The sequence below is a fragment of the Nicotiana sylvestris genome, chromosome 1 (assembly GCF_000393655.2).
Source record: "Nicotiana sylvestris chromosome 1, ASM39365v2, whole genome shotgun sequence".
Lineage (NCBI taxonomy): Eukaryota > Viridiplantae > Streptophyta > Magnoliopsida > Solanales > Solanaceae > Nicotiana > Nicotiana sylvestris.
The window spans coordinates 91515088-91538338 of NC_091057.1; the positions used below are offsets into that span (position 1 = coordinate 91515088).

Consider the following 23251-nt stretch of genomic DNA (forward strand, 5'->3'; position numbering starts at 1 on the left):
AGATACAGTTGAGACAGTGGAGTCAGCTCAGGCACCAGCTGCGCGCATTGTGGTTCCAGGCCTTTAGGAGGATTTGGCTCAGATTTTGATTATGTGCACCAGCCTTGCTCAGGTGGTCTCAGTTCTGGTTGCAGCAGCCCCTTCTCAGGCCGGGGAAGGTGCTTAGACTCCCACCGCCCATACACCAGAGCAGGTGATGCAGGGACTTTAGACCCCAGGGGCACTACTAGCCCAGCCGGTTGTAGCTGCTCAAGACCATGTGGTTCCTGTTATGACTTATGATGAGCAGAGGAGACTAGAGAGGTTTGGGAGGCTCCAACCTCTATCTTTCAGTGGGTGAGAGTTAGAGGATGCCCAGGGTTTCTTGGACAAGTGTCAGCGAATTCTTTGTACAACATGTATTCTGGAGACTAGTGGGTTTTGTTCACTACTTTTCAGTTTTCTGGGTCTGCCTTCAGATGGTGGGAGGCTTATGAGAGGCGCGGGCCGGTTGATGCCACTACTAGAAAATGGCAGATTTTCGACGGCCAAAACAGTCAGAATACGGTCGGAAATCACGTATTTCTGACTACTTTCTTACCGAAATTGGTCGGTCGGAAAAATGTTGGTCGGAAAACAATTTCCGAACGAATCTATCAGTGATTTCCGACCAAAGTGGTCGCAAATTTCAAAAAGGGCAGACAACGAAATAATTCACGTTTCCGACTAAAGTGGTCAAAATTTACCGGCTGAATCGGTCGTAATAATATACGTAAAATTAATAATTAAAAATTAAATTTTATTTAATTTCCAACGGAATTCGTCGAAAATTGTTGAATATTAATTTTTTTTGTTGTTGAATTTCCGACCGAATCAGTCCGAAATTAATAATTTAAAATTCAATTTTTTTTAATTTCCGATGGAATCTGTCAAAAATTTCTGAATATTAATTTATTTTTTTACATTTCCGACCGAATCAGTCGAAAATCTGAGAATTTATGGTTAAATCTGGGGAGCTGTTCGACCGTTTTTATTGGAATTCAGTCAGAATTTTGTATAAAACTGGGCAGAATTCTGCCCAATTTCGAGCTATACCACCAGTCAAACTATCACAAACAAAAAATACCAACCAAGAATACATTAACAATAATATAAACCAACGACACATTAATACAATAATACGAACCGACAATACATTAACACTATCTAAATTAGCAATACATTAACAAATTCTAAACTAACAATGCCAACGATTAACACAACTTAAACCAACAGTACCAACCTTTAAACCTAACAATTTTGAGCATAAAAATATCCAAATAGTAGACCACCTTCAAGTTTAAAAGCAATACATAAAATTGTCTCTCACAATCAAGTTTACCAATCAACCAAAACATCACAACTAAACTACTACACATCGGATTCAGTTTATTCATCCTCATTATCAGATAAATCATACCCATGTTTACGCATGAATTTCTGCATCTTAACAAATGTTCCGTATTGGGAGTCCAGTTGTTGCTTCAATTCATGAATTTTGTTTATCATATCTTCCATTTGTTCTTGATTTTGAGGAGAAGAAGAATTGGCTAAGAGTGAGTTTGGATGACCTGTAGGTCGACGTACTCCTAGCCCGTAGACTTTGCCTTTGTTTGCTCCACCTGCTGCCTCTGTCCACAATGAAGTCATATCATCAGGTGTTGGTTGAGTTGAAGGAGGCTAGGTTTGTTGCCATTCTTCCAACCTTTTATGATAATCTTCGTGAAATGAAAAACATAACTATTATGTAAACAAACTAATATTAATAAACCATAAATAATTATGTAGTTAGAATTTTACATATGTGTTTGACGCACGCGTCTCCACCTAGTATTCTCTTGTACCATCCTTCTTCTTTTTCTTATGCAACTCTTCGAAGACCTCAGCGTGACTCACATCTCGCCCTCTTTCCTTTTCCTTCATAAGAAAAAGTATGAGTTAGACTTTACAAACGTAAAATTCTATATGTAAAACTAAGAAATTTTTTATAAATAATTACCATTCTTAGTTTATGGGCCTCAAAAGCAATCGAACCTCTTGTGTGCAACGAGCCACATTATTTAGAGGCACGGTTTGCCTTTGCTTGTTCACTCTTTGCCTTTCATTCTGGGGTATTCCATTTCTTAAGAAGTTTATCCCAAACATCTTCTCTTAACCAATCCGGCATTTTACCGGAGTTCCGAGCAGCGCACATAGTATCTTTAATCCTTATACCTGCTTTCTTCTCGAAAATACTATTAATTGCATTTTGATGATAAGGATGACATGTACACCTTGTTTGCAATATAAAAAAGTAACATTATATGAAGACGATAATTATTAAATAAATACAATTAAATTTTTACCCTAAATTGATTCAACATTTGCTCTCTGATGTTGTATGGCATCTTTCTCCAAGAAGTTCACAACTCATGATAAAATGGCTTCATAGAATCTGTAACCAAATGTGTAGCTTGAAAGGATGGCAAAAACCTGCATTAAAGTTAACATATATATAGATAATGCATCGCTTTAACTGGAACTTTCTTTTTTGTATTGGCATTTGTGACTTCCTTAAAACGAGGCTGATTACAAAATTTACAGTTCTCTAGAGATGCGTCATCCTTATAGAATAACATGCAACCTTTCTCACAACAATCAATTCTCTCTGATGAAAGACCCAACTTAGAAACTATTTTTTTAGCAGTGTAGAAATCTTTTGGTAAGTCAATGTTACTCGGATTAAGTTCATTCATAAGCCCAATAATAGAATCTATGCCCGTTTGGGAAATAGAACTATCCGATTTAATACTTAGCAATTTAACCACAACAGACAACTTGGAATGTACCGAGCCTTCATACAATGGACGACTAGCTTCTAATAATTGTTCATAGAAACGCTTAGCCTCATCATTTGGTTCGGATTGGACCCCAGTAAATGTCTCAAAAGCATCCTTCATCATTTCATTGTATCGAGAATTTTCAACATTATGCTCCGCAATGGGGCTACCTTCACCACCAAAAAATTATGAAAGTTAGCATCATCTAAACTAGCATGATTCTCCCCGTGGGCAGTCCATATATAAAAATTTTCTACAAACCCTTTCTTGTAGAGATGGACTATAACTTCGTCTAATTTCAATAACTTAACACACTTACATTTCACACAAGGACACCTAATCCTTCCTCCAATAAGAAAATCATCAAGTGTTTGAGCCTTAGCAATAAATTCAGCAACCCCTTCAATAAATTCATCCCTCAACCCCGCATGATTAGGATGATTCCTATTATACATCCATGTATGATGCACAAATTCCATCTACACAAATAGAAATCTATAAATGAGATATTTAAAGTAATTTGATTTATTTAAATTGGTTACAAAGTTATATTTTTTCAGAGTACTTTAATTAATATATTTTATTTTTTAAATTAATATTTTTTAACACTCGAAATCTTACATTAATCCCTATTCTAAATAATATAAGTCTTTAAGTATACTAATTAAATTTGAATAGCTTTTTAAATGTTCATATAATCCAAATTAATTAATGATTTCTCAAATTTACAAATTAATCTTAATGTTGAAATTGAAAAAATTAAATTTAATATCATTCTAAAAAGTTAATATAGAAATATTACTATATTATTTTATATGTTTCTTTGATTATAATTTTTGGAAAAATTAATCTTCATCAGTCATTTTCTCCTCGAAAGCCCTCAAACCATTAAGAGTATCCCTACACATAGTATGTAGTTTCACAATCTTTACAACTATCAATGTGGAATAATGAAATGAAATAGAAGGATACAGCTACTCCAAATGGAATCAGAGGACATGGCGAAAAGAAAGTTCTTTATGATACCATGGTTTGACTACCATCAACTAGTTATAACTAGCGGTTTAAACAGTATTATACAAACCTCCATTCTCTGTTAATTACAGCTTCACACACCTTTCTTAGATTTCTAGAAAATCAGTACAATTGTTTTGTAGTGAGGAGGTGGTTAAAGAACCTTAAGGTTAGATTAAAGTCTTAAAGTACATAAAACTAGGAAATGTACAAGAAAATTCAAGGAAATTAAAAATGCCGAAAAATTACAAGACTATCAAAGTCAAAGAATATGATGAAAAACCCGTACCAACATTCTAAGCATAACACATGGCAAATATTTCAGCAATAAAGACCAATAGAGAAAACTTGTTACACGTAAACACAAAGATCATAAAATTCCTAGAAATCAAATAACAAAACCTTTAAAGAACTTGTGAAATTTTATATCAACCTCTCAAAAAATAACAGTAAAGACTCATTGACTCATTTATATCATTCTAAAAAAGGCTCTATAGGTATATTATTTTGTTTTTGTTAATGCTAATTTTCATAATTATTACCAAACAAATTCTATTATCAATCAAACAATGAGATTTCTAATACTTAATGTGGTTCAACGAAACACTTACCTCGATGGAAAAGATGTCGGAGACATCGACTGAGGAGTTGTTGTCGCCGCTGCCGACGATGACCACGCGAGCTGCACCTGCAAAACAAAGAAAAAAATAATTAATTAAGAGGTAAAGGGAGGAGGAAGGAGAGGGAGAATGGAGGAGAAAACGAGAGAGAGGGCAAACATACGAGCTTGGGAGGGGGGAGAAAAATGAGAAGACCTTGGGGACGAGAGGGATATATGAGAGAATGAAAACTAAGCTTCTGTTTTTTGGGGAGGGGGTTGTAGGGTTTGTAAAAAAGAATTCCGACCGATTCGGTCGGAATTATTATTTTAATTTTTTTTAAAAAACTACCGACCAAATCGGTCGGAAATAAAGTCAAACCAGTCAAAATAATTTTTCCGCCAAAATTTGCGACCGATTTGGTCAGAAATGTGATCGAAAAAATTTTAAAAATATATATGAAATATTTTTTTGAAAATTCCAACGAATTCCGTCGGAGATTTCCGACAAAATATTTCAGTCGGAAATTAGCGTTTTTCTAGTAGTGTGCAGTACCACTTACATGGAAGGAGTTCTCCGATCTCTTTTTGGAGAAGTTTATACCGCAGTTTGAGCAGCTACGCCATGATGGCATGTCTGTGATGCAGCACAAGATGAGGTTTTCTAAGTTGGCTTGTCACGCAGTTTGGTTAGTTCCCACTGATAGGGAGAGGATCAGGAGGTTCAATGATGGCCTCACATATCAACTGCGGTTGCTTATGACTAGGTAGAGGGTATCTGGTGCTACTTTTGACTAGGTTGGTGATATTGCTCGGCAGATAGAGATGGTTTGTAGTCAAGACCGAGGTGAGAAGGAGGCCAAGAGGCCTCGTGGATCGGGGGATTTGAGCGGTGTTCCTTCTGGGGGGTTAGTTCTACCACAGCAGGGGATGTCCATATAGGCATACCCAGATAGATCGTCCAATTCACCGTGAAGCATTATCCGACCATGGTTCATACAGTGCACATCAGGGCCACACATCTCTTAGTGCCCTTCTAGCTCAAAGTTCATCTCATGCACCATCAGCTCAGGGTTTATTTGTACCAGGCCCTTTTGATAGTTATTCTGGTTCTCGGTGTCCGTCTTAGTACTCACCGTCATTCATAGGGAGAGGTTGTTTTGAGTGTGGAGATTTGTGTCATATCAAGAGGCATTGTCTCTGCCTCTCGGGAGGTCCAGCTCAGTAGAGGAGTCAGACTACGACTTTAGCACCAGTTACTTCACCACCCGCCCAACCAGTTTGGGGTGGAGCTCAGGCAGCTAGGGGTCGCCCTAGAGGGGGAGGCTGATCAGGTGGCGGCCAGCCCAGGTTCTATGCCTTTCCTGGCAGACCAGATGCCATTGCTTTAGACACAGTGATCACAGGTATTGTCTCAGTATGCCACAGGGATGCCTCTATATTATTTGACCCTGGTTCCACTTATTCATATGTGTCATCGTATTTTTCTAATTATCTGGATATTCCCGTGAGTCCTTAGTTTCATCTGTTCATGTATCTATGCCGGTAGGTGATATTATTGTAGGCCGTGTATATCAGTTGTGTGTAGTGACTATTGGGGGATTAGAGGCTAGAGTTGATCTTTTTCTCCTTAGTATGGTCGTTTTTGACGTGATCTTGGGTATGGATTGGTTGTCTTTGTATCTTGTTATTCTGTATTATCATGCTAAGACCACGACGTTTGCGATGCCAGGGTTGACAAGGATCGAGTGGAGAGGTTCTCTAGACTTTTCTCCCAGCAAAGTGATTTCATATTTGAAGTCCCAACGGATGGTTGGGAAGAGATGTCTGTCTTATTTGTTCTTTGTGAGGGATATTGGTGTTGATACCCCTACTATTGATTTTTTTTCAATGGTGCGAGATTTTTTGGATATGTTTCCTGTAGGCCCGTCGGGCATGCTGCCCGACAGGGATATTAACTTTGGTATTGACTTGATGCCAGGAACTCAACCCATTTCTATTTCTCCTTATCGTATGGCACCAGCTGAGTTGAAGGAATTGAAATAGCAGCTTTAGGAACTTCTTGATAAGGAGTTTATTAGGCCTAGTGTGTCGTATTGGGGTGCACCAGTTCTGTTTATAATGAAGAAGGATGGTACTATACGGATGTGCATTGATTATAGGCAGTTGAACAAAGTTACAATCAAGCACAAGTATAATTTGTCGCGCATTGATGATCTATTTGATTAGCTTTAGGGAGCGAGGGTGTTCTCTAAGATTGATTTCAAGTTTGGTTATCAGCGGTTGAAGATTCGGGACTCAGATATTCTAAAGACAACATTTTGGACCTGTTATGGTCATTATGAGTTCCTTGTGATATCTTTTAGGCTGACCAACGCCCCAGCAACATTCATGCATCTAATGAATAGTATATTTCAGCCTTATCTCGACTCGTTTGTCATAGTATTCATTGACGATATCTTGGTATAGTCTCGTAGCCAAGAGGAGCATGCCCAGCATTTAAGGATTGTGTTGCCTAGATTGAGGGAGGAGAAGCTTTATGCCAAGCTCTCCAAATATGAGTTTTGGCTCAGTTCAGTGGCATTCTTGGGGCACGTAGTGTCCAGTGAGGGGATTAAGGTTGATCCAAAGAAGATAGAGGCAGTTCAGAGTTGGCCTAGACTATCCTCAGCTACGAAGATTCAGAGTTTTCTTGGGTTGGTTAGTTATTATCATTGCTTTGTGGAGCATTTCTCGTCTATTGCATTGCCTTGACCAAATTTTCCCAAAAAGATGCTCCTTTCAGGTGGTCAGATGAGTACGAGGAGAGCTTTCAGAAGCTTAAGACTGCCTTGACCACAGCTCTAGTTCTAGTTTTTCTTTCAGCTTCAACCTCTTATACAACATATTACGATGCTTCTTGGGTTGGTATTGGGTGTGTTTTAATGAAGAAGGATAGAGTTATTGCTTATGCTTCACGTTAGTTAAAGCCCCATAAGAAGAACTACCCTATTCATGATTTGGAGTTGGCTTCCATTGTTCATGCATTGAAGATTTGGAGGCACTATCTCTATGGTGTGTCTTGTGAGGTATTTACAGATTATTGGAGTCTCCAGCACTTGTTCAAATAGAAGGATCTAAATTTGAGGCAGCGGAGATGGTTGGAGCTGCTAAAGGACTATGATATCACTATTTTGTATCATCCGGGAAAGACCAATATGGTGGGCGATGCCTTGAGTAGAATGGCAATGAGTATGGGTAGCCTTGCATGTATTCATGCTGGTGAGAGACCACTTGCAGTTGATGTTCATGCCTTGGCCAACCAATTCGTGAGATTAGATGTTTCGGAGCCCAGTCGGGTTCTAGCTTGTGTGGTTTCTCGGTCTTCCTTATTTGATCGCATCAGAGAGCGCCAGTATGATGACTTGCATTCATTATCCTCAAGGACAAGGTTCAGCACAGTGATGCCAGTGATGTTACTATTGGGGATGGTGGGGTGTTGAGGATGCAGGGTCGAATATGTGTGCCCAATGTAGATAGATTACGTGAGTTGATTCTTGAGAAGGCCCATAGTTTGTGGTATTTCATTTATCTGGGTACCGCGAAGATGTACCAGGACTTGAGGCAGCATTATTGGTGGAGGAGAATGAAGAAAGATATAGTGGGGTTTGTAGCTTGGTGCCTTAATTGTCAGCAAGTAAAGTATGAGCATCAGAGACCAGGCGGATTGCTTCAGAGGCTAGAGATTCCAAAGTGGAAGTGGGAGTGGATCACCATGGATTTTGTAGTTGGGCTTCCACGGACTTCGAGGATGTTTGATGCTATTTGGGTGATTATAGATCGACTGACCAAGTCGGCACATTTCATTCTAGCTAGGACTACTTATTCTTCAAAGAGGTTGGCCAAGATTTACATCTACAAGATTATTCCCCTTCATGGTGTGCCAGTGTCCATCATTTCAGATCGGGGCACGTAGTTTACATCGTAGTATTGGAGAGTGGTGCAGCGAAAGTTGGGCACCTAGGTTGAGTTGTGTACAGTATTTCACCCTCAGATGGACGAACAATCCGAGCGTACTATTCAGATATTGAAGGATATGCTATGTGCGTGTATCAATAATTTTGGGGGTTCATGGGATCAGTTTCTGCCACTCGTAGAGTTTTCTTACAACCATAGCTATGTCGAGCATTTAGATGGCTCTGTATGAGGCTTTGTATGGGAGGCAGTGTCGATCTCCGGTAGGTTGGTTAGAGCCGGGTGAGGCTAGGCTATTGGGTACTGACTTGGTTCAGGATGCTTTGGACAAGGTAAAATTGATTCAGGATCAACTTTGCACGGCGCAGTCTAGACAGAAGAATTATGCCAATAGGAGGGTTCGTGATGTTTAATTCATGGTTGGGGAGAAGGTCTTGCTCAAGGTTTTGCCCATGAAAGGTGTTATGAGGTTCGGGAAGAAGGGCAAGTTGAGCCATCGGTATATTAGGCCATTTGAGGTATTTTAGAGGATTGGAGAAGTGGCTTACAAACTTGCCTTGCCACCTAGTATTTCATGTTTCTATGCTCTGGAAGTATGTCGGTGATCCGTCTCATGATTTTGGATTTCAGTATGGTTCAGTTAGATGGTTATTTGACTTACGGTGTGGAGCCGGTGGCCATTTTGGATCGGCAGGTTCAAAAGTTGAGGTCAAAGTATATACTTTCAGTGAAGGTGCAGTGGAGAGGTCAGCTAATTGAGGAGGCTACTTAGGAGACCGATCGGGAGATGCGGAGCATATATCCACACCTATTTGACACTCTAGGTATGTTTCTAGACCCATTCGAGGATGAACGTTTGTTTAAAAGGGGGAGGATATAACAACTTGGCCAGTCGTTTTGAGATTTGTAGCCTCGTTCCCCCATTTACTGCTCATTTTGTGCTTTACACTTGTTATATGACTTGTCGGGTTAGTCGGTTCGGGTCCAGAGGGATTTCAAAATGAATTGAGACACCTAGTCTCAGGTTGGAAGCTTAAGTTGAAAAGGTTGAGCGGAAGTTGACTTATGTATAAACAACTCTGGATGGAGTTTTGACAGTTCCGTTAGCTCTATTGGATGATTTTGGACTTAGGAGCGTGTCCGGATTGTGATTTGGAGGTCTATAATTGAATTAGGCTTGAAATGGCGAAAGTTGAAAATTTGGAAAGTTTGACCGAGAGTGGGATTTTATATCGGGGTCAGATTGGGATTCCAAGAGTTGGATTAGGTTTGTGGTGTTATTTGTGACTTGTGTGCAAAATTTGGGGTCAATCGAACTTGATTTGATAGGTTTCGGCTTCATTTGTAAAAATTGGAAGTTCAAAGTTCATTAGCCTTGAATCTATGTGTGATTCGTGTTTTTTATGTTGTTTGAGGTGATTTGAGGGCTCGCCTAAGTTTGTATGATATTTTGGGACTTGATGGTATGCTTGGTTGAGGGCCTGGGGGCCTCGGATGAGTTTCCGATGGTTAACGGATCAATTTTGGACTTGGCATTTCATTTGAAGACTACTGGTTTCCTCCTATGCATCGCATGGGAAGGTCCACGATCGCGTAGGCTTGTTTGGGGCAGTGGTATTTTGCTCTATGCATTAGCGAATGAAGGTCCACGTTCGCGTGGGTGTGGCTAGGATGTGAGTCGCGAACGCATGGGCAATGCCATGTTCGCGAAGAGATGATGAGGGCAGTTGGGCGTCACGCGTTTGTGTTTTGTGATCGCGTGAGGTGAGATATGAACGCATAGTTTGGAGGAGGAAAAGGTATGCATTCACGGGAAGGTCACTGCGTTCGCGAAGAGTAAGTTTGAGGGTCCGGCTGGTTTGTGCTATACGAACGCGGGAGGATGGCTGCGTTCGCGATGAAGGTTTAACTGGGCAAATTTAAATGTTCAAAACGAGAGTTGGAGTTCATGACACAAAAATTGATTTGGGAGCTCGGTGGAAGGTGATTTTTGGAGAGATTTTCGCGTGGGTGTTTGGGGTAAGTGATTCCTACCTAGTTTTGATTAATTTCCATGATTTTGCCTTTGATTTCATCATTAAATTTGTGATTTGGGGTGAAAAATTAAGAAAACCTAAGAGAAGTTCTTAGGCTAGATTTTGAGGTTTTGATTGGGATTTTGGTATGGTTTTGAGTAATTTTGATATGGTGAACTCGTGGTTCAATGGGTGTTTGAATTTTGTGACTTTTACCCGATTTTGATACGTGAGCCCGGGGACCGACTTTTTGACTTTTGATTTAAAGCTTCGTATTTTCTTATGGAACTGATTCCTTTGGCTCGTGTTGATTGCATCGAATTGTTTGTGGATAGAGTCGAGGCATTCAGAGGCCGTTTCGCGAGGCAAAGGTGTGTTGGAGTAGAGATTTACTCGGATTGAGGTAAGTAACACTTCTAAACTTGGCCTTGAGGGTTCGAAACCCTGAATTATGTATTATATAATAAGTGTTGAGGTGATGCACATGCCAAGTGACGGGCGTGCGAGCATGAGAGTTGTGACTTGGTCGATTCCATGGAACTGTATAGTGGGTTTAGCTTGTTGATATCCGTGTTTTCATCATGCGATAAAATAATTGAGCTATCAATCATGCTAGAGATCATGCTTAGGCTATGTGCTGGTACTGTTGGGACCCATAGTGGTCGTTTCTTGCTGTTGACATATTAATTTTATTTAAATTCCGTACTCAGTCATATTCATTCATTACATATCATATCTCAATCTCTGTTGCTATTTATTAATACATCATACATCATTTTTGAGCTAGTTTCATGACATTGTGAGCCCGTGAGAGAGAGAGAGAGATTGGAGAGATTGATGACTGAGTGAGGTCGAGGACCTGATTATGAGTGACATTTATGGGATCGGGTTGCACGCCGTAGTAGGTTTTACTGATTTATGCCCAGATCTGGCTTATGATAGCACTTGGGCAGAAGGAGCCTCTCCGGAGTCTACACACACTCCCAGTGAGTGCAGTTGATTTATATTGAGGGATAGATCTTCCCTGGACATGGATCATGTCCGAAGCATTTATACCTGGGGATACATCTTCCCCATGGGCTGGATTGGCCCTACTCAGTACTGAGTGACTGACTGTCAGTTGATGTATATATTTTCGGGATGGATCTTCCGGGGGTCGGATTGGCCATATACAATATTGATTGATTGAGCATTTCAAGAGTGTGAGCACGCGAGGCTTTCAGCATGGTGCATCACATACAACATATGCATTGGCATGTAGAAGTATAGAAGTTATATTCTTCATATCATTCAGAATTGATCTACCTTACTGGTATTGAGTTTAATTGTTGAACTTGAAAGCATGTCTACGTTTTCTGTACTGTTAATTCTATAATGAACTGTATCGGTTGAGTTCGTCACTACTTTCAGTCCAAAGGTTAGATTTGTTACTTATTGAGTTGGTTATACTCACGCTACACCCTGCACCTCGTGTGTAGATCCACGTGCTTCCGATCACGACGGTTGCTGAGTTGAGGAATCCGGATTTCGGAGATTATCGAGGTAGCTGCTTGGCATTCGCAGAGCTTAACTCTCCCTCCCTATCTTCATTTACGTTTCATTCATTATTCTCTAGACGTTGTATTAGACTATATCCCTGTATAGATGATCATGCACTCGGTGACACCTCGATTTGGGAGAGAATTTGTATTGAGTTACAAATTTTATTCTACTTTTATAGGTTTTCCTTAAATATTAACTGCTTCCGTATTTTTCAAAGCTTTTATTGTATTGAAATGGTTGAGTAGTTGGCTTGCCTAGTTCTATGATTGGCGCTATCACGACGGTTTGGTTTTGGGTCGTGTCAAGGCCTCAAACCATTAAGAGAGCCATATACCTTATAAGTATACTCTTATTCTTTTCAGCTACCAATGTGGGACTTTGTTCGCATACCTAACTATCTCCCCCCGAACTAAGTTCCACGTGGTCCACTACCATAATCCATGGGTCTCTACCTCAAACCAGTTCCACGTGGCCTATTACCACGATCCACGGGTCAATTTTCGAGATTCACTGTGTGCCAACATCATTGTTAGAGTATTTATGGGCAATCGAAGTCCACAACTAGCTTCTTTATGTGTGTGTATCTCCAAACCGAGTCTCGCACCATCACTCTGCCATCGACATACTCTTTCCGTTGAACCTGGGATCTGATAATTCTTGTTGGGCTAAAATGGCCCAATGATACTCTTAACCTGGTATGATATTGTCCGCTTTGAGTTAAGTCCACACGATTTTTCCCTAAAAAGCATCACACCATTAAGAGATCCCTATCTCTTTAGGCCCATTTTATCTCTAATTTGAATTGAAACAACAATTTTTTTTTGGCTGTACTAACAGCATGTAATAATTGAGATTGGAATATATCATAGAAACACAACCCTACCAAAAGCATAAAATACCCATTTTCAAAACAAAACTATTTCTCATAAAAATGAAGGGGGGGAGGCAATAATGTATAACTATATGAAATGCTTACCTTCCCTCCATCGAGACCCTAGCTAGCCTAATCCCATCAATTTGTTGTTAAGTTGTTATCATATGAGTAATTATTTATCTGAATCGTAACTACCAAACCAAACCTTAACATTAAAATCCAATTAAAAAAGAGATAATGAAGGTAGATGACATGGCTTGATATCATAATCATAATCCCTATATTCAAAACCTACATAATCTCTACAATACGACATCGTTTTCGTAGCGAAAGTAGAAGGCCCAATGAACAACCCCTATTTCTCAGCTGTAACGGCACGCAGACTTCTAGTTTTCGTTATAATTAATGTATTTTCTTTTACTAATTAAGCTTTAGATTAAGTTTCAACATCAAGTGAGTCCCCATAGTTACCGAAAACAATGACACTTTAATTTTTATAAGTTATAAGGTATGATAATTTACATCCCAACAGCTACTAATTGGTGCCTATAAAAAAATGAAACATCATATATCCTCAAGTTCAATTCATGCTCAGAAGCTCTTGTTTTCTGGAACTACAATTGAAAGAGAAATGTAAGAATAAGCTGTTACACTCATGGTTTTTATTTTTTCAGATATTAACTTATTTATTATTTTCATTATGCTTCTTATCACCCTTTTTGCTCAAGGTTAACTTTGTTCCTTCTGCTATCTCTTTTGATTTTCCGAGGGTTGGGGACTTGGGGGTGGAGGAAGAGGGGCGGAGCTAGAATATAATATACGAGTAGACGAACCTAGTGGCTCTATGTAAATTCCATATTTGTACTAAAAAGTTTATTAAATATATAAAAATATTTAACTGCGAGCTCATATATGAAAAATCAAAACCCATAAACTTTAGATCTTAGTTGCCCTCGGGGACATTTCTGGTTTGTGTTTTTGCTTTTGACGGATTTTTTGGAAGGGAATGAAGTATATTCTTGTTTTTGGCTTGTCGTATAAGAAATGCCGTTTATAATTTAAGACCATTGCCACATGTACAAAAAACTAATTTTGGGATATGAGTTCTCCGGCTTTATAAGGAAATTTACGTATTATGAATTTCCAATGTGCCATAATAAAGATTAGCTCTTTAGTCTTTGTTTTTGGTTTATTGTCAAACCTTGAAAGCGTAAAATAAGTATATAACTATTTCCCTATTTATTCGGAGGAAATGGGAAATACGTACACGAAAAAGAAGTCGCAAAAAAGCCTTCTCTCCAATGTTAGTTCTTGCATAAAAATGAAAAACTCTATCTTTAAATAGAAATAAAATTGGATGGTTTGCATTTAGGAAGTTAATGGAAGAAGACTTGGCTTTTGTGGATAACCACATTATGAAAAAGTCAACACTCAATTTTCTTATTAGAGAAAATTTCTGTTTTGATTGGTTGTTCACTGAACTTCTCTCTCATTAATTATTTCTTCTTGATTTAAGATTATAACAAATTTAACAAACCATTAGAAACCTATAGAAAAACAATGGCCACGAACAATTCATTTTATTATTTAATGAGTTAGAAGATAATGTAAAAAGAAAGATGTAGCTAGAAATATAAGGAAATGTTGTTACACATCATTAAGAAAAAAGTCAATTAGGTTACCCAACTCTTGCTATTTTACGTAACAAGCGAGAGTGTTTTAGTCTCAATCGTTTAGCTTATTTAGATTTCTTTTGTTTTTTTTTCTATTTTATTTAATATAAAAGGAAGCATTTTTTTTTAACTTTTCCCATACTTGTGTAGAAACCTTACAAATGGCTGGTAATGGCTTTATGATTTATTAATTATGATTTCTAGTTTGTTCTATGTACGTTCCTTTTCTATTATTTCTTTTCTTGGTTTCTACTTAAAAAGATAGGTGTAGTTGAAGAGAATTAGTTGGTCATTTTAATTAAATAACCAGAATCTTCATTTTAATTTTCAAACCACAAAAAAGCAAAAAGAGAATATTAGATCCCCATAGTCCTAAATACGAGGCTGAAAATAAAACCATAGGAAACCCCAAATTCCTTAGGATTTTCCATTGACAACACGAAGCTAATACATATCCTTTTCCGCTATTATTATTAATTACAAAATCCTGAAGGATAAAAAGCTATACAAGGAATTTCTTACAGAAAGGCTATATAAGGAAAGGTCTTAGCTAAAATGAAATAGTGTCACATAATAGAAAATAAATAAATATTATTTTGACCATGTTCTTACTTCTATTTTAAATCATCTCATTTAGATATTGTCCTATATAAGATTTACACAAAAAGTTTAAATAGAAAAGAAAATAATTTATACACAAATCCTATCATAGGCATAGGAAATCTTAAAAAAGAAAGTTCTTTTTGGCGTGGATAATATGGAATTAAATATTGAACCAAAAAAAGTTTGTTAACCAAAAATACACTAGTAGTCATGATATATATCATTGCAAAATTATGGATAAAAGAAAGTTTCTCTAGGTAGAACAAAAAGATGGTCAAAAGCTGCAACACCCTCACCCCTCAACACACCCTCAAGTACGTGTATATATGAGTTTATATATGTATTTCATTTGTATAAGTTGAGCATATCGCGGGAAATCAGATAAAAACTTTCTTGGAATACCTAATTTTTCTACTTCTATATGGTTTAGAAGCTCTAGATCTATTTTTTTATTTTTATTGATCATAGCATCAAAAACACACCACTCTTTCTCTTTCTTTCTTCAAATCAAAAGAAACAAAACATTAAGGTAATCTCCAAATCCAATGATCATTTTGATTAGTGTGTAAGAATTTTCATCATTTCAATGACTTTCCATCTTCAAATACTATAAATATATAAATTAAACTACGAAGCCTGCACTGCAACATGTTTAATTATTATATTAGTTAAAGTTCTTGGTTAAGCACGATAAAATTCGTTATTCGCTTTTTTGTTTTTCTTTCTTTTGTTTGAGCAGGCCGGCATAGAGACAGAGATTTGTCTCATATTCTTGATACTTTAATTATTTATTAATTTCTTGAATTTCTTAATATTATTATAATAGCATGCCTAGAAAGAAGAACTTTTGTTTTGTTTAACTTTGGTTGTACGTAAAATTAGCAGAAGATTAATGGAAGCACAAACTCAAGGAGGTGCAGAAGTTAGAAGACTTCACATCATATATTTTCTCAGTAGAAAAGGTCGTATTGAACATCCTCATCTTATCAGAGTTCATCATTTTTCTAGAAATGGCATTCGTCTCCGAGGTTTGTTCTATAATTAATTATATACTATAAATTAATTTTAATTTTTTTTGTTTTTCACTCGAAATGAAGATAGGAGTACATATTAAAATGATTTGATATATATAAGCTTTGATTAATGGGGTTTTCTTCAATGATTGGATAATTATAGATGTTAAGAGATGGTTGGGAGAATTGCGAGGAAAAGACATGCCTGAATCTTTTGCTTGGTCATACAAGAGGTTAGTGGCAAGTTTTATAATATAATCTCATGAAAAATTGATTGCTCGTTGAGTTGTTAGCTTAAAACTTAGTGTTCTTCTGTCAAAATAAAAATACATGAACACCCGTGGTTTTTCTTTTTCATTTTGTTTCATACTTAAAAGTCATTAGTTTTAAGGTGTTTTAATTTACTCGGAATTCATTTTTATATTAAGTCCACTAGTCCAGTACATATTATTCGTCGTTTTTCCAAATTGAGTTTGATAAAAAAATATGGGAGTATGGCATTTTAGAAAATTACAACCGTTAATTTATTTCTTTTTCAAGTTCATTCTTACTGCTCCACTTAGTAGAATGTTAATTGAGTGAGACATTTAAGAGTAAGATAAATGGTAGTAGTATAGATAAATACTTTTATAAATAGGCCGAAAAATTACATTGTAAATATAAGGAAAAATTTATTTTGTGCTTTTATATTATATTTTGAACTTCTTGCCATAACGTAAAATTATAGCACAGTGATCGTCAAGGGGATTCAAAATCTCCTTGAAGTTGTTAGTTCAATTTCCCGTTGGTCATATTCCTTTTTAATTTTTTAACATTTTTTATTTTGAACCCCTTAGCAGATATTCCATCTCCACCACTGCGGAGGTAGTACCTTGTTAAAAGAATTCAGCTAGTGTTGAGTGTATTATTGTGTGGTATAGTTGTATATTTGTATCTTGCGTAGAAAAATCAAAATTGAAGCACAATGCTCATTTACAAGTAATTAAAATTTAATGTTATGATTCTTATGCGATTGAGAATCAAAATCAGCATCTCTAGATCAATCTAACAAAATATTGTGCATATGTCGTGGAGAGATATGTATGATTCGGAAGTTATGATATTTCCTAAAAATAGAAAAAATGAGGAAGTCAAAAATGTGATGCAGGAAATACAAGACAGGATATGTATGGCAAGACTTGTTGGATGAAGATCTCATTACTCCTATCTCCGACAATGAATATGTCCTTAAAGGATCCGAAGTTTCTAAAGGCAAGTACACCCCCTCCTCCTCCCCCTCCCTCCTAATTTTTTAGGCTAAATATTGAGATACATATCAATTGTATATAGGGTAAGCTAAGGGGCCTAAGTGTACAGCTTTTGAAAGCTTTGTCCAAATGTGGAAAGGCTGTTATAGGTGGCTTGAAGTGGGTGTTTATATAAGAGCCCACACGTGTATTTCTTCTTCTTCTTCTTAGATCGATAAAATAGTATTTTCTTCTTCATCTCATTTTCTCTCCAGATTCATCACAAATTCACTTGCATGTTACATTACTGTGTAGATTCGATTAGTTTTAACATGGTATCAAAGCGGTTATCGTAATCTGTCGAGATTCAAGCAAAATATAGTAAATCGTAGCTCCGACGAAGCTGATTTTCAGATAACAATGGCGGAAAATGAAGTTGCATCCTTAGATCACAATCATCTGTTGTTTTTACAACCCTCAGATACTCCAGGACTTGTCCTAATACCGCTCAAACTCACAGGACCAGATAACTATACCCTATAGAGTAGAGCAATGAAATTGGTACTCCGGGAAAAAGGCAAGCTAGGGTTTGTGGACGAAACTTGTGTAAAAAGTAGATACAAAGGAGAATTGGCTGAACAATGGGAAAAATATAGTGCAATCGTGTTATCTTCGATTGGGAGCACTGTGTCAAGCGAATTGATGCCAAGCATTGTTTATGCCTCAAATGCAAGAAAAGTGTGGAATGATTTCCAAGAGAGATTTGATCGATCAGATTTGATGAGTATCTATCACCTCTGGACAGCCATCGCAACCCTAAGACAAAGTACTGACTCTGTCACTAGCTATTTTTCAAAAATAAAGGACTTGTGGGATGAATTGGATGTGTTAGTACCACTGTCTTTATGTGACTGTGAAGAAGCTCGACCTTCAATAGAACACCTAAGATCTCAACGTTTGCTGCAGTTCCTTATGGGACTAAATAAAAGTTATAGCAACATAAGGAGTAATGTGTTGGCTAAGAGGCCTGTTGTGACTGTTAATGAGGCCTATGTCATAGTAACTCAAGAGGAAAGTCAGAGGTCTTTAGGTGTCATTGATACTCATAGAAAACCACTCACTATTCTAGTAGGGAGAGGACATGACTTTTTACAGGGAGACCTATATGAGGAAGTCTATATGGATTTGTCACATGGTTTCCAGAAACAAGGGGAGAACAAGGTGTGCAAGCTGTTGAAATCTCTATATGGCCTCAAACAGGCCTCAAGGCAATGGAACATTAAACTTACTGATGCTTTATTGGAAGCTGGATACTCTCAAAGTGCTCATGATCACTCTCTATTCACCAAGAAGACAGGTTCTGACATTGTTATAATCCTAGTATATGTGGATGATTTGCTTATAACTAGCAGCAATGCAGAGTTGATAGAGGAGGTTAAACAGACTTTACATAGCTCTTTCAAGGTGAAGGACTTAGGAGAACTTCGTTATTTCCTTAGAATAGAAGTTCTGAGATCAAAGGAAGGGATACTGCTCACACAAAGAAAGTATTCTTTGCAATTGATCTCAGAAGCTGGCCTTGCAGCAGTCAAACCAATCTCTACTCCCATTGAACTTAATCAGAAATTGACTACAATTGACTATGACAAGCATGTAGGTGTCAAAGGGTATGAGGAACTGGCAGACATTGGAAGCTATCAAAGACTTATTGGGAAGCTACTCTACTTAACCATCACTAGACCAGACCTCAGCTTTGCAGTTCAAGTGCTTAGCCAATTCATGCAACACCTCAAACAATCCCATTGGAATGCAGCATTACGTGTAGTCAGATATGTGAAATCAGCTCCTAGGCTTGGAATTTTGTTAAGTGCTGGTCCTATCGAAAACATATCAGCTTATTGTAATTCTAACTGGGCCTCCTGCCCAAATACCAGAAGATCAATCATAGGATACATCATCAAATTGGGGAATTCACTGCTTTCCTAGAAGTCCAAGAAGCAGCAGACTGTGAGTCGAAGTTCTGCAGAGGCTGAATACAGAAGTCTAGCAGCAGCAGCAGCAGAAATTACTTGGTTTCTGGGACTATTAAAGGAACTTCAGGTTCATGTTCATCAACCAGTTCCCCTGCATTGTGACAGTAAGGCAGCCTTACAAATAGCATCCAATCTCATCTTTCATGAGAGGACCAAACACATAGAAATAGATTGTCATTTTGTTCGAGAAAAAATCAAAGCTGAACAATTAGCACCACGATATATCTCTACTAGTTTACAGCAGGCTAACCTATTGACCAAGGGTCTAGGATTAGCACAACATCACTTCCTCTTGTCCAAGCTTGGTGTGCTTGATGTGTTTCACTCACCAGCTTGAAGGGGAGTATTGAGATACATATCAATTGTATATAGGATAAGTTAAGGGGCCTAAGTGTACAGCTTTAGAAAGCTTTGTCCTAATGTGGAAAGGCTGTTATAGGCGGTTAGAAGTGGGTGTTTATATAAGAGCCCACACGTGTATTTCTTCTTCTTCTTCTTCTTAGATCGATAAAACAGTGTTTTCTTCTTCATCTCATTTCCTCTCCACATTCATCACAAATTCACTTGCATGTTGCATTACTGTGTAGATTCGATTAGTTTTATCACTAAATACAAAACTGACTAGTTTACTGAAACTAATTGCATTTTCTAGTTGAAAAGTATATAAAATATATATATATATAGTTTCAGCAAACTAGAAAATAATATATATTTTGTACGCTATTATTTTTGGGAGCGGATAAAAGTTACATTCCCTCCCCCCCCCCCCCCCCCGCACACACCCAATTTTCCCATTCTTCATTGCTAAATAACCAACCATTTTTCCTTTTCCCACTTGTAATTAGTCATTTTCTAATGTTTTCAAAGGGTACAAATATGCAGAATGTATAAGTCCTAATCGAATTAAAATTTGTAATGGGAGCATGATACATGTAATTAAGCACATAGTACAATAACTCCTGTATCTCTTCTCATTAAATGAATTGCTTAGCATATATTTAGTTCATTTTAGTTTTGGAAAAGGCATTCAAAATCAGTAGTAGTTTACGTGTTTTACTTATTACAATCACTTCCAAAAATGCAAATCCATTGATTTATTGAATAGTTGTCGACCAATCAATCAGTCTTAAAGTCAAATCTCAAAATTCCCTTTCACAAAATTCCCTTCCATTCAAGAAAGTATAAGCTGAATTTCTCTTTATAAATGTTTTAAAATTTTGCAGATGTTTCATGTGGTGAAAAAGGAGTACTAGCAACCATGCAAAAGGATCAAACCAATCAAGAAGATCATATTCAAGATCCATTCATGGATTCATCAAAGAAAACCCCATCAGAGATTGAAGAAGAATCTCAAAATATTGCTTCTGAAACTTCCACACTCACCACAGATTCACCAAAACTCCAAGAAGAAGAAGAAAAAGATTCAGAAAACAAAACGAAACCAGAAAAAGTTAACAACTTTGAGAACAATTCTTCTTCTTTTTCTTCCTCTTCTTCTTCATTTGGCTCAAAGAAAACCAAGAAGAAAACAGAAGATCATGTTAAAGAAAATGGAGAAAAGATTACTACTACTCCTAGTTCAGAAAAGCCATCAAAAAATCCAAGTTTTGATAAGAGTAGAAGCTATTCAAATGGAGCTTCAAGTATTTTCAGGAATTTGATCACTTGCGGAGCTGTGGATACTAATGATTCTGGAATTATTCCAATCCGAAAAAATAGGCCTTCATTTAGTAGTTCTGGTGAAAAAGCAGTGAGCTTTTCATCTGAGATTTGTAAAGCTGAGAAAGTTGGAGGATCTCAAAGGATTTTTGGCACTGCTTGGAATCAACAGCATCAACATACTAATGGAAGGTAATCTTTTGCATTTACATTTTCACTTATGTATCAACTTCCTTTTTAATTTCTTATGGTAATTAGTGATTGGTTTAATTAAGTGCAATTAAAAATGTTTTCCCGTCACTTGATCATCAGAATGTTTATATAAAAAGAGTATAATCACAAAATACGACTCTCATCGAAATGTATAATACATAGTTGAAATCGTGAGCAGTGACAGAACTAAAAGTTTTATTAAAGGGTATTAAAATATGAAAAAGTAAACACATAAAAAAAATAAGATTTTTCAACATCTATTATATATACTTAAAAAATATTTTCTTTTTACCTATATAAATAATGCAATTTTTCGACGAATGGATGTCAATTGGCACACTTTAGTATAAGGCGATTGTACGTGAACAATAATGATATTATCCTTGTCATTGATGTCATATTTCTTCGCATACATTATATTTTTCTTTCCGAACATTGATGTAGTCGGTTGGCAGTTTCTGTATTTAAATGAATAGATTATATTTTTAGGTTGAGAGCATAATAACATATGGGTGTACTTTTTATAAAAATCAATGTTTTGTCAAATGATGGAGTACTTTAACATTAATTAATTGTGGTTTAAAATTTGATTGCAGGAAAAGTTGTGATGGGGTATACAGTTCGTCAAAGAACAAAAATGAATTTGGTAGTCGTAGATCAGTTTCTGCTAATTACAAGCCAGTCAATGGACCCAACTGCTCGTAAGTTCCTTGGCAACAACTATACATAACAAAATATCCTTATTACATTATCGAAAATCATAGTCAAAATTTTGAAGTTTGAGTGCCTTTAAAATTAGACGTACATAGGGAATTGAAGAGTACGACATTTTTCGTGTAGTTTTCCTTTTACCTCTTGTCTTTTCTGTTCTATGTCGTGAATCTACAAAGGCACAATTCTTGCACAAATACACAAAGTTCCATAACACATTCTACTTATTGCTATACACAAAGTAATATTTTTGAGTTTAAGCGTTTACATAGGTTTTTTCTTTTTGTGTATGCGATAGCTTGAGCGCACTTTTATTATTCCTCCTAATATTTGTTATGTCCCACTTACACATATAGAGCAACTTTGCCGACCAAGTCTTAAATAGAAGAGAAAATCACATACTAGCTTTTTCTGAGTTGCGTGTTTAGTTCTTGCAAAGAAAAATTGTAATTCTTATGATATTGCCTGTCTAGGATTGGAGTGATCTTGCAGACTTCTTCCATCTAAGTATTATTCCTTAAATAAAAAACTTAATGGGGCAAGTGCACCTATAGCCGTTCTAAGGGATGTTATTTAGAGATTAGTCAGTTCTTATTTTGTCCAGGATTTTTAAACTAAAAATAACAATTCCAAACATTTTTGTCCTAATTTTTAAATAGCAACCTTTTAGAATAGCTACCTTTTAGTTTTACTTTTGACCTTTTCAGTCCACTTGGACAAAAAATAATCCTTTGGATGTGATTTTTTTTTTTCTGTGTAGAAAAAAAAAAGACAAAAGGAGAATATGTCAGCAGTATTAATTTTATTACTGTGGTTGCAGGCAATGTGGAAAGCCATTCAAGCCAGAGAAACTTCATACCCACATGAAATCCTGCAAAGGCATGAAAGCTCTGGCAAAGGGTGCTAATTCTGTTACCTCTGCTACTGAGAAGACTTCCAAAGATGCATCAAAAGTGGATTCTGTTTCTGGAACCTATTTGACTCATTAAGTGCCAGCTTTCATTTTTTTAAATTATCTTTTTCAACTTCTTTTTGAATTAGATTAAGTTTTTTATTAAAACTTTGACAAGCCTTCTATGTAAATTTTTTAGCAAGAAGGTCCACAGGCAAAATTCCATGCAATTCAAGAATGTAGAAGTCACGTCTCCTTTACTTGCTTTCAGTAGTTATATTTCTGGTTTTCAACCTTAATCTCAAGTTCTAAACTATACTCATTGCTGAAGCTCAAACTACTACATACAAACCAAATTAATCGAGCCGATGGATAAGGGATACCGGATGGTTAA

General features: G+C 36.9%; 1 protein-coding gene across 4 annotated transcripts; it reads left to right on the forward strand.

The window, feature by feature from the left end:
• Window positions 1-13386: 13386 nt before the first annotated feature.
• On the forward strand, window positions 13387-23114 carry LOC104239700 (protein SOSEKI 1). 4 transcript variants are annotated; one of them, XM_009794414.1, is made up of 7 exons: window positions 13387-13467; window positions 15996-16138; window positions 16287-16356; window positions 17271-17374; window positions 20606-21233; window positions 21851-21955; window positions 22786-23114. In XM_009794414.1, exons 1-7 carry the CDS (start codon window positions 13391-13393, stop codon window positions 22952-22954), a joined length of 1296 nt encoding a protein of 431 aa, XP_009792716.1. In that variant the 5' UTR covers window positions 13387-13390; the 3' UTR covers window positions 22955-23114. The 4 variants fall into 4 exon arrangements, with proteins under 4 accessions (XP_009792716.1, XP_070019376.1, XP_009792717.1 ...); XM_070163275.1 differs by lacking the exon at window positions 13387-13467 and adding an exon at window positions 15380-15424 and having other exon boundaries at window positions 15993-16138; XM_009794415.2 differs by lacking the exon at window positions 13387-13467 and adding an exon at window positions 15380-15424.
• The last annotated feature ends 137 nt before the right edge of the window (window positions 23115-23251 follow it).